Raw genomic sequence first — 17,670 nt, forward strand, 5'->3', positions numbered from 1 at the left:
CAACTTTGTTTACTTAATTTTTGGTTTTACCTTGTTAAGGATCCTTAAGACATGTGCAACATATATTTGGTTTATATTTGTGCTATTCTCTTACACTTCAACTGCAATAAACCAAGAGAATTCAAAAGATAGTCCAACAATTCAGGAACGGTATCTGTTGTACAGTGTACCCATACTGTCCCTCCTGTTTATTGTGCTGAAAGGCATGTTAAATCTACTTCAACCATCACCATTGCAATAAAAACTGCTTCATATTACACCCAAAGATTATGAATTTAAGCTATTGTAATGTGTAACTATCATTGCCAGGGATGTATGAACAAGAAAAATGTTTTCCACTGGTAACTAAATATAACTACTACTACATTTTGTAATAGAGGCTTCTCCAGATACACTATTCAATGAACATTTCCAAAGCCCAAGGCATAGAGCCTTCTCGAAGTATACAACAAGAGCTTACAATCCGTTGTAAGGAAGTGAACCCCAATGTTGTAGCCACAAAACTTTGAGGGGGCCATCTGATTTTAAAGATGGGTAAGCAAATGATTTCAGATCAGTCCCTAGGGCGTGCCAACCATAAAGAACTGAGTGCACGTAGACGTGAGAAGTAATCACTGATAACAAGCATGGCTCGTGCTGCTTGACGGGTTGTCAATATACGATGCATTTGTTGCAACGTCTGCTGCCGCAAAAGGTCAGCCTAATAACAAAAAAAATTACATCAATGAAATTTATCCATTATATTTAGGGGAAATTAAGAAAACCCCTTCCATGGTTGGTGTACTAAAACTGATGGCATACCCCACTACTCTGAGAAACTAATAGAAAATGACAGAAATATCATCTTTAATGACTCGAAAAATAATTGCATATCTCAGAGAATTTCAGTGAATGGTTAATGATTAAATATCCAAATTGTGATAGGAAGATTTTAAGGGCAAACAGACTTTGCCATTAAGATCGGACGAATCGAGAAACATAGTGTAGACCGTACGCACACTCAAATCCGAACTCGAACAGGAAACCTAGGAAAAACTCAGAAATATATATATAATTAGAAGTATGAAAAAATGAGTTTTTATAGAAAAAGTTTTGAAATAAACATAGTAAACCATTAGAATCATCTCAAAAAAATTAATAAAAATAGAATATTAGATCATCAAAATCAAAGACGGATTAAACTAGTTGGGACAGCCAAAAAATTTTACTTGACCAAGTCAAATTGAGTTGACTCAATTGACCGGGTCAATGACCAGCTTATGCTAAGTCAAGATAAGTTGTGACACTTAGCTTGAGAGGTGTCATTTAGTTAGAAGTGGTAAGCCTTTTTAAATTATTTTTGCTACACATACAACATCAAATTTTGTTCGTAAGCATTTAAACATAAATTCATGTTAGATAGCAAATTTTTCACCTTTCTCGGCCCAAATTAGAAACAAATCTATTATCATTCAATGACCTTAAACCTGCAACTCACCATTTCTTCAACATGACTAAGAATTGGAAGGAGAAACTAGAAAGAAAATTATTCCTTGAGACTGGAGCTTGAGGAGGGTGTTCTTTATCACCATTTTCAGCATACAAAGCTTCATCAGATTTAGAGGTAAAGAATCTAAGCTCACCAAGTGTTTTGGAGAAGAACTAGTAAGGACCATTAAGGGAAAAAAAATCATGTAGGAATTTATCCATTCTCATATATAGTTGTAGTAGTTTTGTTATAATATTATTCAATGTCACACATGTTTTATTTCACTTTATAATGTAAAATCCATGCATTTATTTTGCTGTTTTATAAAGCTTCTATGTTATATCTAAAGTATATAACAGTTAGATGAAAATAAGTTCAAGTTTTTAAAGCATCAAATACTAAAAACCAGAATTCTGAATTTTGGGGGTTAACAACAGAATTTGAAAGCTAAAACCAACCTTGTAACTTGTCAAATTTCAGGTTTTTGACCTTAGTTTTCTCCAAAACTACAAGAATTGGTTACAAACCTCTAAATTGATGTTTCAACTATGGATTGAACAATAAGTTTCGGAAAAATGTTACATTTAACATATATCTAGTAGTACTATTTGGGAAAGATAACAGTTGAAAATTACATTTAGAAGTTAAGTATTGATTTTTACTAGACCTGATGGACTAGTGAAGTTATGGACTTTCACACAATCCAAGATTTAGTGATGAGTTGAAACTTAAGATTTACATAATAATCTTTATTAATCTTTGGTTATTTGAACAACCCAAGTAAGTTGGGTTGACATGTTTGGGTATGTGTTGGGTGACTACATTAGGTGTTAATGTCATGTAAGTCATTGGTGAGGGAGTGATTGAATGGCATTGGGTCATGCCATGTGAGTCATGATATGAGTGAAAAAATGGAGGAATATCGCACATACTTGAGTGTATTGTCATAAAAATATCAAAATATGTTGTAAATACATACATAACTATTTATTTTTTTATTTTTACTAATCAATGATCTTTATTAAAATTGCACGGTCAAGGTGACCATGAAACAAGTACAAGGGAAAGAACGCTAAAAAAGAAGATAAAACAAAAACGACACAACAAAGCGAACCTAAACGACAATGTTACACACCCAATCCCACTTGGCTATAAAGTCTTCAAAGAAGACCCCTTAGACTCATCAAAAACTTTACTCCACAAGAAGATATATATAACCCAAGATAGCCAAAATGATGCCATGGACCAACGATTCCTTCCCCTCAAGTGTACTAAGATTCCTCTCCTTCTAGATTTCCCAACAAATAGCAAAAGGGGTAACGCTCCACAATCGCCTCTTAAAACGCCGAAAAACTCAATCCTATTGAGGGCCATTCCTCCAACAACTCCAAGAAGGATCTCGGAGCACACCAAACCACCTCTAAAAAGGCTTTGAAAATAATTCCAAAGTTTTGTTGCCACCTTACAATGTAAGGTACTGATCAATAGACTCTCCATTATCCTTGCACATCCCACAATAGTTCACTGAGATGACCCCTTTCTTCATAACACTATCCAGGATCAAGATCTTGCCTAAGGATGCAACCCAAATAAAGAAGGTTTGGAAGGAACTTTGGGGCCCCAAATTCTCACCACAGGGAAGGAATGGGCATGTCTCCCTCCCAACTCACAATAGAATGCCTTAACTAAAAACACCCCCCCTCTTACCCAGGTCCCGAATACATGAATCCACTTCCGCAAGGCTAAGGACCACCGCTTGAACATCCGCAATGAGCCTACCCACTAAATCCATTTCACAATCGTTGAAATCACACGTAAAACCAAACTCCCAAGTTAAACCCGAGTTCGAAGGAGTTATGGATGAAGTTTTATTTTTCAACTTTTTTCAATGACAAAGCACATAAGTCTTGGAATTGGTCCTTCAAGGGACTACCCTCACACCATCTATCATCCAAAAATCTCACCAAACTCCCATTCCCAATTTTAAAACTCTCCTTATCTTGGAACAAGGGAAGGATTTTCAAAATCCCTTTCCAAACACCACAACCAAATGACATCCGAGAAGCATCGCTAACCCAACCAAAGCTACCTTCGCCAAACTTTGATGCTATAAATGACGTCCAAAGACTATTCCACTTGAGGCCAAATCTCCAAAGCCAAGTACCAAGGAGCACTTGGTTCATCTTCTTAAGGTCACAGATCCCAATACCACCTATCTTCCTTGAAAGGCACACACATTTCCTGTAATGTCCAGAAAAATAATAATAATAATAATAATAATAATTAATTAATTAATAAAAATATATATTAACCGAGTCAACCATCTTTGACTCAAGTCAAGTTGACCTGGTTAAGCCTTGGTCAACTAGTTTTGACTAGGTCAAACTGACCAAAGTCCAAATTTTTTGAAAATTCTAAAAGAATTAGAATTTTTAGTAAATATCTAGATATTTTTGGTAATATCTTTAGTTGTATTTTAGCTGATTTTTTTGTTTCAACTTCACACATTGAAAGAAGGAAAGGGAAGAGAAAAGAAAGAAGGAGAGATAAAGAGAAGGAAGAAGTAGGTCTTTTCAATTCTTTATGATAGTCTTAAGAATATTTTAAGAAAAATATTTCTGATATTGTAGTTGTAAAATAGAATTTGCTTTGTAATTTTATAACATTTCTGATTTGGTAATTTTAAAACAAAATTATTTTGTAATTATTTTCAATAGCATACCTATGCTTTATATATACTTATACTGATGTTTTTATGAGTTTAATGCATATTCATAATTGTTTTGTTTAAAAAGAGTTTACTACATTCTTGTAGTTGTTATATACATATTTTATACGTATTTAATACATGTTAAAAATAAAATACAGCAATTATGAAAATTATTTTTGCATAATATTTACACAATATATATGCTAGATTGAATGATCAAAACGTTTGTTGATTTGTACGTATTTTATATATATTTTATATGTATATGATACATGCTAGAAATAAAATACAGCAACTATGAAAATTGTTTTTACATAATACTTACACAATATATATGTTAGATTGAATGATTAAAACGTTTGTTGCGGTATACGTACTTTATACATGTTTTAGACGTATTTTGTACATGTTATAAAAGGAAAATATAGCAATTATACAAGTTACTTTTACATACAATTTATACATTTTGCACTTATCAAAAATGAAAATACAGCAACTATATAAGTTGTTTTACAAACAATTCACATATTTTATTCATATATTATAGATATGAAAGATTTTGAATGAATTAAACTAGTGGATAAATCATTTTAATCTTTTTGGTTATACATTTTCAAGAAATGTTTCTAATTAAAAAGTTAGGTAAGAAAAGTATTTTATTTAAATAAAATATGAGAACGAGTTTTCAATCGATTGTCGTGCTTTTCAAATACTCAGTTGGTGAGATGTTTCGGTGTATGCCATATAAAACATAAAAAAGAGAGAAGAGGGGAGATGGTTCTAAGTCACGATGAGAGAGATGCTTCGACTTATGTCGAGTAAGGCACGAACGAAAAATGCTTTGACTAATTGTCGTGTAAGAACACGAAAGTAAGAAAAGGAAAAGAGAGGAGGTAGTACATTTAAGAGTGGACTGGGTATTTAAGACATATGTATGTTTTACTTTAAATACATTTTGGAAAAAAAAAAACAAATACCTATATGTAGTATTTTAGTAATTTATTAAAGAGCTTGTGAAAACCTATAAAGAATAACGTGTTATAACATTTCTGGAACGATGTGTTATTTTAGGATAACAGTTGCTTTGTTTGAGTTCTTATGTATTATGGGATGCATAAGAACACAACATCACAACAGGAATCCGGGAATTTCCTTTCTATCTTTAATATAGAATAAGATGTAGATAGTTGAATAATTGATAGAGATTATCAAGGATCACATGCACACCAGATTGGAATAGATGAAGATGGCTAGTTAATGATCATTAATAGTTTGGAGTAGTCAAGAAAGAATGACCTACTTGATTTGGCCCGTTTCCTAAGGCCTTCATCAACAACCAACTTGAGATAGAAAAACAATTACCCAAATTGTGGTAAAGGCTAGCTATAGAATCAGGAACTAACGGTGGGGTTCTATCCTGGTGAAATATTGGAATAATCATATCTTGACTGAGATGTTCACACCAGTCGTGAACCTCAGTTCTCTATTATAGTACTCTATTATTTGATGTTATATTATGAACAGTTGTTTTTCAGATTTTTAATTGTGTTTCAATTTCTTATTAAGATTTATGGTATTGGTGTTCAATTAATTTTAATTATGTGTTGAATATCAAATATGCATGATTTACGAATTCCTAAAATGTTTAAACTGCATGTAGAGTGTTATTATTTAGAATTGTAAGATTTCCCTACTGGGTAACTCTCATGTTACTTACCCCTATGACATCACAAATTTCAAGCACACCTGGTTTAAGTGATCCTTCTGAAGAGGCTTAGTACCATGACTTTATAGATGATCAGTCCAAGTTTCTAAGAAAGAAGCATGGGTACTATTGATGGGTCTTGAAACATAGTTAGGTTTAAGTCTTCCGCTGTAGTTTTCTTATGTAACTACAAACATACTATTATGTCGTTATTGTTTTATGTATATATCAACTGTGCCAATATTTGAGGATACATATCTGTTTTGTTGGGCAATGATCAGGTATGACATAGTTATTTATTTTTCGTTAACGTCTATATATTGATTATCATGATGAGTTATATATAATGCCTTGAGTTTTTAGGGCATGACATTTCCAGTTAATAAGATGGAATTTCTTACACTCATCTCTATCATGCCACAATCTCTAAACAGCTTGCTCAATTTCTTCTCCACAGAACAAGGCATAGTAAACAATAAAAGATAGTACACCCGCAAGCTAGACAAAGTACTTTTTAACAAGGTTAATTTCCCCCCTTTTGATAAATATCTTATTTTCCATGAGAATAATCTTATGCCAACTCTCTCCAAAATCGAATCCCAAATGGCTTTACTGGAATATACCGCTCCTAAACGTAGGCCTAGGTAAGTTGTGGGAAGGGATCCCATCAAAGCCCCGAGCACCTCAATGTTATTCACAGACTCGACCGGAAAAACCTTACTCTTACTCAAATTCAAAATGATCCCAAAGTAGGCATCAAGGCAAATAAGAACACCATTATAGAACCAGACTTGTTGTAAGGAGACCTCCAAAAAGATCAACGTGTCATCCACAAACTAGACGTGGAAAACAATGTAGGCCTTGGGAAACCACACCAAAACCTGATAAGTCCCTATTAACTACCGCCTTACCCACCATCCTACCAAGAGACTCCACCACAATTATAAAAAGAAATGAGGATAAGGGATCACCTTGTCTAAAGCCCTCAAGAACTTCTGAACCATCCGACTAGCTCCCCGTTAACTAGAATCTAAAAGGCGACCGTAGAAACAAACTTCATGACCCAATTCACCCTCGCTTCAAATGCATTCATTCGCTACTACCATCCAGGATTTGCCTAGCCTTGACAAAGGCACCTTGATGAGTCCCAATAATACCCTCAAAAACCACCTTCAACCTATTTGCAAACAACTTAGAAATAATCTTCCACAAGGTTAATCGGCCCCAAATCAATATCTTCCACTCTTTCCTTCTTTGGGAATAGGTTAATAAATGTCTCATTGGAACCATAATCTAAAAACCCTTCTCTAAAGAAATCCCCAATCACAGCCATAAGATCCTTTCTAATCACCTCCCAACATGCCTTGAAAAACCCCATAGAAAACCCATCAGGCCTCAGTGCCTTATCGGAACTGAAACCAGACACAAACCTCCAAACCTCCTCTTCCTCGAAAGGTCGTTCTAGCCAAGCCGCTTGATCTGAAGAGATAGTGTCAAAGTCCACCTGATCTAGAACCGAATGTGCTACATGGTCTTCCACATAGAGTTTAGCATAGAAATCAACAATCCCTTCTCTAACGCCATCTTCATTGCACTTCCAGACTCCATCAATCTTAAGTTTCGAAATGAAATTACTCCTACTATGAAAGTTGGCCATCTTATGAAAGAATTCGAGTTCCGATCCGCTTTTTTAAGCCACCTCACACAAGCTTTATGCTTCCAAAAAAATTCCTCCACTAAGCCCACCTTTTGATGTTCTACTCTGATGTTTAACCATGCCGTTCTTTCCTCATGAAGAATCTCAATTCCCATCTATCATGTCAAGATCTGCAATCTGAGCTGACAAATCCCTTTTCTTATCTTCCATGCGACCAAACTTCTCTTCATTCCAAAGCTTTAACTTCTTTTTAATGAACTTAAGCTTTGATCTAAAAATATAGCACGGTATCTCTACACAAACAAACTCACTCCACGAACTCTAAATCATCTCCACGAACCCATCTGGCAACAACCACATTCTCAAATCGGAACGAAGTACGTCTTCTTCAAGACTCTCCCGTTCCCAAGGAGATTGGGCAATGATCCGTCACCGAATTAGGAGTTGTTTCTTGCACAACACTTCCAATGTTTTCCCAATCCCACGAAATCAGAAATGCATCCAATCTCGAGAGCAAAGGATCCACTTGATTGTTCAACCATGTAAAAGCCTTCCCGCATAACAGGATATCCATCTACTCATTCCTCAGACAAAATCACCAAATTTCCTCATTTTCACTCCAACACACACCTCTAGATTTCTCAAAACAAAAGCAAATGACATTAAAGTCGTTACCTATGCACCATAGACGACTCCAACGACACCCCCACATTATCTAATTCCCTGAAAAGAGCCTTTTCTACGCTCTCTATTGGACTTTAGACATCAGTAAAACCTTCAAAAAATCCTCTCCCAAGCACTTGCATAACACAAACACAAAGAATGATCTAATCAAATTATTTCACACTAACACATTTGGTATCCCACATAACAATGATCCCACCTACTGTACCAATCATAGGAACAAAGCACCACTCTATAAACCTAACTCCCCACACTCAACTTAGATTCCTATTAGAGACGATGTGAGGCCTGTTGAGGCAAATCAGTGACTTCACAACAGCCCTCTTACTTTTCTAATTTAGACCTCTAACATTCCAAGACAAGATTTTACTGTCATTGAAAATTATTTTACAATGGACAGCCATCTTGACCGAAGCCGATATCAGAACAAGTTGATTGGCCTCTCTCCATAGTTCGTCAACCTCGAATTCTTCTTAAGAACTGGTTGATCCACACCAGCATCTACATTAGTTGAGGAGGGAAGTACAGTGTTGATCCGAAGAGCCTCAACCTCTTTCACCTCCACAAAACTAGAGGGATCACTCACAATCGACAATTGCTTACTTCTACCTCCAAAAGACAAACAAGTTGATCTCATGCTCCTCTCATCCAACTCTAAAAGAATTTGGCTATGATAACTTGTCTGCCCAAAGCCACCTCTTATAATACCTTAGCAACTTTACCCCTCCTCGCAAACGAGACACCAACCAAAAGAGCAACATCTAGAATATTGCCTAGCAGGCACTCCGCAACTGCACAAATCAATTCCTCCAAATTGTCTAAACTACACACCATAATTCCTTTATCTAGCTCAAAATCTGTTGCTACCAAACTAAAACACTATCGTGAGTACTTAAAATCAGGATACTCAGAAAATTGTACTCTAAAACCCGATGAACTCCCATTTGAACAAAAATGGCTAGAGAAGATGACCAAAGACCAAGATTAGATTGCAACAAACCAGAGATGGACGAAAACCAGGAGTACACTAGGTAAAACCCACCTAGCATACCAACCTCCAATCTCCTAAACCTTGCCCGAGAGCTTCTGTTTTCTTCCAAAAGGCAAAGAGAAAAACCAACTTCCTTACCTTTAAGAATAACAAAAGTTGTGGAAAGAGGACAATAACATTCCAGACCAAGAAAATGAGAGCTAAAACAATTCGATTTAGGCTGGCCCAAACCTCCCACGAACGGTTTTATGATCCCCAGCCCACCGACGCCAGATGGGCCCCACCTAATCCAACTTGCTTAAGAACATTAAACGAGTAAAGTAACGGGCACTCCACATCTAAAGGGTCCAAAATCAAACCATCGAGCTCAATCCCCACCACAAGAAGTCCAACTTGGTCCACAGAGACTACTTGATCCACTATTGAAGTCAACCAATCAGTAGGGCTCAAAATAAGGTCCATACACGATAAGGCCTTACCACACGAGCCTAAAGCCTCGAAATTAGCCAATGAACCCATTTTTACCCCCCCTCCGAGTTAGGCATACATGATTCTAGACAATCACTCGAGTCCAAGTTGCCTCGAAATTCACACCCATACTTGCCTTCGCAAACTAGGTATGCAAATTCGTAGGATCCTTCCTCATTTTGCTGGACCACCAACCTAGAACATTTGTTCCTCCATTCCTCACACGTGTTAGCCCCAGTCGTTAACTTCAACTTCAAGTTCAAATTTTGAACAGCGCCAATCTCGAGGCCAGGGATTGATACTACCTTGTCGATGCAAAAAGAACTAGCCAAGTTCTCCAGAGAAGAAAAACCAACACCGTCCACCTCCAGCATCGTTAGCTCGTGGGCAGGTTTTTTCCCTAGTCTTCGATGAAAAACACTTGCTTCTACTCCTAGCGATCTCAGCACAGAACCTGGAATCGATTGAGATTAGCAGCATCTAACCCCAAGACAATATCCAATCCTGCCGTTTCTAACCTGTGAAGATCTCAAATGCTTAGTGGGTGTTTGATTCTGCTTCAAAACGTGGATTTTACCGCGTTTGCGTTGAAAAGTGGAGTTTTCCGCCCTAATTACCGTTAGTTAACGAAGTACGTTAAGAATTTGCGTTACAAATTTGCATTTTTAAACGCAGATATGAAAAGTCGTATTTTCAAACTTCTATAAATTGTGTTTGCGGGAGACGCGAACTACCGAAAAACGACTCTTGTGAAAAGACTATTTTGCCCATCGTCTTTAACCTCATTTCTCATTTCTCTTCTCTCTTCTGTCGACAGAGAACCGCACACAGCAGCTCGTCGTTCTCTTCATCTCTTCTTCTCATAAAAGCCTCGCACAACTCTCTCTCGACAGCACGCAGTTGTTCTTGTAGATCTTCATCTGCAACCCTGTAGATCTTCATCTCGACTGAACCTCACACACCACAGCCCTCTAGATATTCTTCTCGACAGATCCTCACAAATCCCTAACCCTCGGCCATTATTTTGGTTGTGAAGTTAAGATTTTTATCCGGTTTTAGGTTTTATTTCTAAGATTCAAGCTAATATTGATGGTTCTGATTTGAGGTTTAAAGTATTTCTTCAATTCAAGTTTTGATTAGTAGAATTATGTATCAAATTTGTTATAATATCAGTAGTTTTTAGGGCAGTTTGATTTGTTGCAGAAGAAGAGAAATATGAGTGCTCAGAAAAAAGAGGAATTTTCAGATAGAGGAGTTTAAGCATCGCGTTGTTGTCGATCCGAAATATGCAGATAAGACACGGAAGATATTGGAGCACGCAATCCATGAGATTTACAATCATAATGCGAGCGGTCTTAGTTTCGAAGAACTTTATAGGTATATTTTCTTGTTTGTAGATTTATGTTGTTGTTCCTTATTATTGTTTGGGACAGAAATTACATAATTTGGTTAGATCTTCTTTTGCATGTTTTTGATATATGATTATTGTTTTTTTTTTTTTTTCTTTTTATAATGATAAGTGGATTGGGTTTTTATTGGATTGCTTGAATTCATTGATACAGGTTTAATCTGGTTAATTCGGATAAGTTCGTCAAAGTTTCATAAAAAATCCAGGGATTGTACAAGTGATGTTTTTGGGTTTCTTCCCAATACCCATTCTATTCAACCTCCCTTAAAGCCCTATCTTATCCTTAAGATTTGAATCTTGAAGAAAAAAAATTGTATATAAGGGTAAATTTTTTACTATATTCAGCGATTAGTTAATGAATTGCTGATCCACCGATTAACTGGCTATTTGAAGAATTTTATGAATTTTCGAAAAAAATTGGAGAATTTTGTGACTGCTTAGGAATCAATTTTCATGGTCATATTCATCCTTTGAGGTATTGCAACTGTTAGTCTTAACCTCTTGATTTTCAGTGGATCCATGCATGTTCATTTTCAATCGTATAAGTTGGTTTTGGGAGGAGTTTGAAACTATTTGGAAGTGCTTCTAAATTATAGATCATTTTGGGGGGATTTGTTTTTCCTCAATGTTTGGTTTTGCATATACTCGTAGTTTTTTTTTTTCCTCCTAATGCCTATATATCAAATGGCTTGATATGAATACTGAAGCTAAAGCTTGGTCATGTAATGGTTCTCTGGTTAGGCTTAGTGGGAATGAATTCTGTAAACCTTGCCCAATGATTTGATCTCCCATTTTTGGGCTGGGTAGGAAGACATATTTGTTGAATTTGTGGATGATAAGGGGAGCAATCCGTATCTCTCCCGACTATTTTTTATTCTGTTTGGCGTAGAAAGTAATAGGAGATAAAATTGTGAAATCTTTCAGATAACAATCACCCTTCTCCTAATAATTTACTCATGATCTTTTGCTCCTGTTTCAACTTTTTTGAATTATGAAATATCGATTGACGTTGTTACTTCCGTTAAGGAGGATGTTTGATTGTAGAGAGATGATTGCTTTTATAGAAAGAGTCATGAATCTCTATTCCATATGGGTATTTTGGATGGGCAACTGAATCTTCAATAATAAGGATATTGTACTGGAATCAATCATTATATATATTCCATAAAACCTTGCCTAATGATTTGAACTCCTGTTGTTTGGGTTGGATGAGGGGCAACTCTTTTGAACTTGTCGAAGATTCAATGAAAAAAAATCTATTTTCTCTCCTGACTGATTTGTATTCTATTATGTATATACGATGTAATATGGATGTGTTATGTATATATGATGTTGGATTGCGTACTATGCAAGTATTTTGTTTATTAGGAAAATTCCATATGTCCATTTTTAAGAGGAGATGTTGTCGAAATTTCTATAGAATTATAAATTTTTTATAGAATTATAAACTTTTTAAAATTAAAAAAATTATTTTTATAACTTTTTAATATAAAGTTATTATATTTATATATATTTAATGTAATTATATATTTATAAGGGTATTCTGGTAATTTTTTAGGTATTCTGGGTGTATTATATTGGATTGTGTATTTTGCAGGTATTTTGTTTATTAGGAAAATTTCAAATGTCTATTTTTAAGAGAAGATGCTACCGAAATTTCTATAGAATTACAAATTTTTCTATAATTTTTTTTAGAATTATAAACATTTTAAAATTAAAACATTTATTTTTTAATTTTTTATATAATTTTATTATATTTATATAATTATAGGGGTATTTTGGTAATTTTTTATGCATTTTTGGTGCACTATCAACCTTAAGGGTATTTTGGTCATTTTACCCTAATACAGCAGATTCTAGAAGCTGTATCAAACAATAATTACCAGATTCTGGTAAACAGCACAGCACTTTTACAAAGCTCTATCAAACAAGTTTTTCAGTGTTTCAGCTTCTGACAGCAGATTCTGACAACAGAAGCTGACACCAGATTCAAGCAGCTGAATCAAACGGGATCTTACTTCTTGGATTTCGAATTTTAATCTTGACTAAACGCAAATCCTCCAACGAGAAGGGTTGAGTAGGCAACTTTGAGCAAATCACCCAAAAAGTCACCAATCAAGAGAAAAAAATTATGTCCAGAGATCATAGAGTAGATCCAGAACCTCTACCCAAACAGCGTCCTCTTCCCAGAACTCAACCCTGGTTTATGAGAGTTAACCAAGGTCTAACTGAAACAATCACAACTTGAACCCGAAAGGACAACAACTCTTTAAAGAAATCAAACTAGATTTCATTTGCAACGAAGAAGAATTTGCTATGGTCATTAATGGAGATGAAGAAAAATTCAAAAAGATCACCTGCTAGGCCTCTCAAAGCTTCTTCCACATCCTCCCAAATCACGTCTACATCAGACACCTCACAATCTAAGGCTCTTTTCCAAACTCCAAATCTAACATCTCTAAAGGTAGGCTCTACCTCACCAACGTGGGGCCTAGGGTCGACAACAGTAGCCATCTGATGCTTAAGGTGGGGCCTAAGATCAACAATTGTAGCCATCTGATGCTTAAGATTTATAGTTGGAACTATAGGAGCTCTAGCTGTAAGAATCTCAATAGCAACTTCCTTATATCTGTAGCCATCAGGGCCTTTAAGGATCATAAACGGAGTGGCCCATCTTTTACCACAAAACTCTGGTACCCGAACAAAGTTTCCTTTAGCATTACTACCCAGTTCAACCAACAAAACTCTTCCATTCACCACAAACTTAGTTAGGAGCTTCTTACAACCATTACCACTAACTACTTGGATCAAATTATTCCCAAGCCACCCATCTTCTTTAAAGGACAGCCACAAATTAGTTGGGCTTCTCCTCTTTCAAAAATATTTAGCCCCTTTTGTTTCTATAGCCAATAAGATTTAATCTCAAACACCTTAAGCTTCACTTGAATTAACATTGATCCTCCATCGACATGGACGAGCTCTCTACCTAACTTCTTGGTTCTCTTGCAATTTCTAACCATTCTCTCCTCAAAATCTAACACGAAGTAATCAATAAAGTTAACATTCGTTGGAAAGCTTCATCCCGTGTTCATTTCACATGAACTTTTTCTCCCTTATCTTCATCCTAAAGATTCTTCCTCGACATAACTCTTGAAATTGTTTTGTGAATCAGTAAAAGTCATCAAACGAATGACCAACGTAATTGATCCTTGCATAAAGATCTTGGTCAATGATCAACCTAAATCAGATAAATAATCACCCAAGTGTGGTTTGATCGACTAGCCATAAAATCAAGAAAGAACGGTGGAGTTCCACATTGGTTAAGTACTGAGGTGTATATCAATCGTGTACCTTGATTCCCTTACCAACTACACTGCTATTTATATAATAGAATTGCATATTTTTTATTTAAATTGTTGATCAAAATGATTAATTGATGTCTTATCATGCTTAATAAGATTTTAATTACTCGATAATTGATATTGAAAAACTTGCATGTTTTAACGTTTAGAATAATTAATCGTGCATGTTATAGTTATAACATGTTGATCAAAATGATTAATTGATGTCTTATCATGCTTAATAAGATTTTAGTTACTCAATTATGATTGAAAAACTTGCATGGTTTAATGTTTAGAATAATTAATCGTGCATGTTATAACTATAAGTTTGAAAGATGAATTTATGGTAGGTAACTCCCAATTACTCATCCTATCACACAAAACACCTACAAGTGACAACAGAGTATGTTGAGGATAATGTAGAGGTCTCTGATGAGCATGAGGATATTGTGTATGATTATCCTCAAGGTAGAAAGTATGAGTCCAGAGTCCAGAGTCCATGTATATTTTGAGAGATAAGTTTATCTCAACTTGTATAGTTTTGTTCAATCAGCTTTGTATATTTTCTCACAATATATGACACTACTTTTTGATATATATATATATACATGCCTAGTTTCACTATCAATTTTTATATAGATTGTGGTCCTAGTTATGTGAGCTTTCGTTGTTGATTAGTTCTTTAGTTAAAATGTATATTTTGTAGCTTTGTATCATGTTACAATCAAATCCATCATTTGGTTATTTATATAATATCAGAATTTATATATGGGAATGTCTCACGTCTCAAAAACTAATACAAAATCATGGGGATTCGTGTTAGAAGTTTGGGGTGCAACAACATCAACTTCAATCTCCAGCCAAAACGCTTTTTCCACAAACAAATTTTGAATTAGAAATCAATGAGAAAAGAACAAATGAAGTGTTTACACAAATAACTGTAACATAAATGACAGTCTTTGCCATGTTCGATCTTTTGATTTTAATGGGTATCCTTGAATTATTCCTTTTGCTACTAATTAATAAACTTCATACCTATAAAAATACCAAGAGTTGAAAATGAAGGATTTATTTGGGGATGATGTAATCAAATGAGGTTTTGGCAAGAGGAAAGAGGCTGACATGTATTATTCCTTTTGTCTTCTATTGGTCTCTTATAGAAGACAATACAAAGTCAAAATTACCCTTACATTTGTATGCATAAATGAGTACACAGACCTAAAGGTGCAAGTACATTGTGGACACAAAGGATACATCCTTACCTGGTGAAGGAAGTTCTCCAGTGTTCCCAGCTTGCCCATTGCGAGTGCCATCTGACCCATGTAATCAGCAACATTTCCAGAACCAGAAGGACCAAGAGAGCCAGAAGAGAGGATCTCAGCAAGAGATTGTTGCAAAGCTTCCATCCCTTGAGACAAGGCGTCCTCAGCCTGTTGAGAGGACTGTTGCAGATTACAAATGCCAATCAACTGTGGATCTGTCAAGGGTTCAAGATGATTCCCAAGTATCTGAAAATTCAAGGATACAAAGATCTGAATCAATCAATCAATCAAAGAAGCAACAATTCCATTAGATAATGCAAGAGGAACAAAGATATGGCCCACCAATACATCAATCAATCAATCAAATCACCTTGAGGAGTTCAGATGAACGGAATCCCCCTAACCATATGAAACACCTCTCTGCAGGTGTCGTCCACGAGCCCGAAAGCATGTGGAATACATCAGACTTTGCACCAATGCTTTTTAGCCTAAATACTTCATTGTAATGTGTCATTACAGCATCAACAAGAAGGCGCAGCTCATTATCCCCCACATGAGAATTCACAGCTGACCTCAGATCACCGATATGACGTTGATGCTCATCAAGCCACCGTGCATATTCCATATCAAATGCTAAAGCCCCTGAAAGTTACAACAAACTTCTGTTGATGTTTCCAAGAAAAATATAAATATGCAGTGCAAAACGACAAAAACTTCTGTAACGAGCAAAATCTCATATATATATATATATAACCACAACAGTATGGAGGAAACAATTGTTTTCATGTAGCAAAACGTGCACAATAAATATTAAGGACAACCACCCATTCAAGGAAAATGATTCGTATGCCTACCCTGTAAATATTTTAAACTGAATCATTTTAGCAAGAAAAATGCTAGCTCTCATAAGGACTAGCCCAGGTACAGGGGCAGGTAGCAAATAGTGATAAAGATTAAGCTGAAATATCATAATGGCGTAAACGGTTCTGTTTCTGGTTCCTCAAGGAAGACGAACCGGAACTGAACCATTAAAAATCCCTCCAAGACACCCAATAACCATACATTACTGTTGAATGATACAATTTTGAACATTTTTTTAAGAAGCATACAGGCCCAATCATCAAAAGATCATGCATAAGCTTCACAAGACAAAGCATAGGCCACCACATTAAAAAGAATCCTTTCTGCAATAGGAAAAATTTTAGAAAAATTCTCAAAGGAAAAAAAAAACAGTGGATAATAATGACAATAAAAAGGGAAATTAAAGAAGATAAAAGAACATCCCGGTGCATGAAAAGCATGCATAACTCATCATTTGTTGCTACATTTGGCAAAATAACTATTAGTCTCCTGGTATTAGAATACAACACGCCTGCAAATCTCTTTTCATCAGCAACAAGGGGGAAAGCAACTTACCCAATAATGGAAAATCAGGGGCACTCCGAAAATAAAAACAGGGAAAAAAAGTGAAGAAATAAGAAAGACAGAAAAGATAGTAGGTGGGAGTGAATGAAAGTCCTGCACAACTCATTATTCGCTGCAACAGTTGGCACAATAACTTATAGCTTCCTGGTATAGAAACAGCATAACTTGAATCCTTTCTTTTTTGGAGCAATAAAAATGGGGAAAGCAACTTAAAATGGAAACAGGAAGTGAGAAAGGAGCTCCCCACACCTCAATGCTACAAATTTGCATTGCATTCAAAAAGGTCTTCATCTTGTTAAAGAAGTTGAAGCTCAGAAAGTCATTATCTCTGTGGACTCTAATAGCACGATTGGCTGTTTTTTTGGGCTCAATCAAAGTACCTTGGTGAATTCTCTGCAAAGTTTCATGCTATCCAAGATGCATGATCCTCCTTTTCTGAGCAATTGGCAGGAATCTCACCGTGAAGTAGATCAGTTGGTGAAAATGGCCATTTCTGGTCCATTTCCAACTCGATGGCATAATTTTTCTAACATTCAGTCCAAGCTTAAATG

General features: G+C 35.6%; 1 protein-coding gene across 3 annotated transcripts in view; it reads right to left on the reverse strand.

The window, feature by feature from the left end:
• Nucleotides 1-274: 274 nt before the first annotated feature.
• Nucleotides 275-17,670, reverse strand: part of LOC147401496 (transcription factor HBP-1b(c38)-like) — a 30,917-nt gene continuing 13,521 nt past the window's right edge. For all 3 annotated transcript variants that reach the window (XM_086442808.1, XM_086442806.1, XM_086442807.1), the window contains 3 exons: nucleotides 16,065-16,336; nucleotides 15,695-15,940; nucleotides 275-700 (listed from right to left, as the gene is read on the reverse strand). In XM_086442808.1, the coding sequence (XP_086298934.1) occupies nucleotides 554-700; nucleotides 15,695-15,940; nucleotides 16,065-16,336 (665 nt within the window). In that variant the 3' untranslated portion in view covers nucleotides 275-553. The remainder of the gene's footprint in view (nucleotides 701-15,694; nucleotides 15,941-16,064; nucleotides 16,337-17,670) is intronic.

The sequence above is a fragment of the Akebia trifoliata genome, chromosome 5, assembly GCF_017979445.1.
Source record: "Akebia trifoliata isolate Shusen 1 chromosome 5, ASM1797944v1, whole genome shotgun sequence".
Taxonomy (NCBI): Eukaryota; Viridiplantae; Streptophyta; class Magnoliopsida; order Ranunculales; family Lardizabalaceae; genus Akebia; species Akebia trifoliata.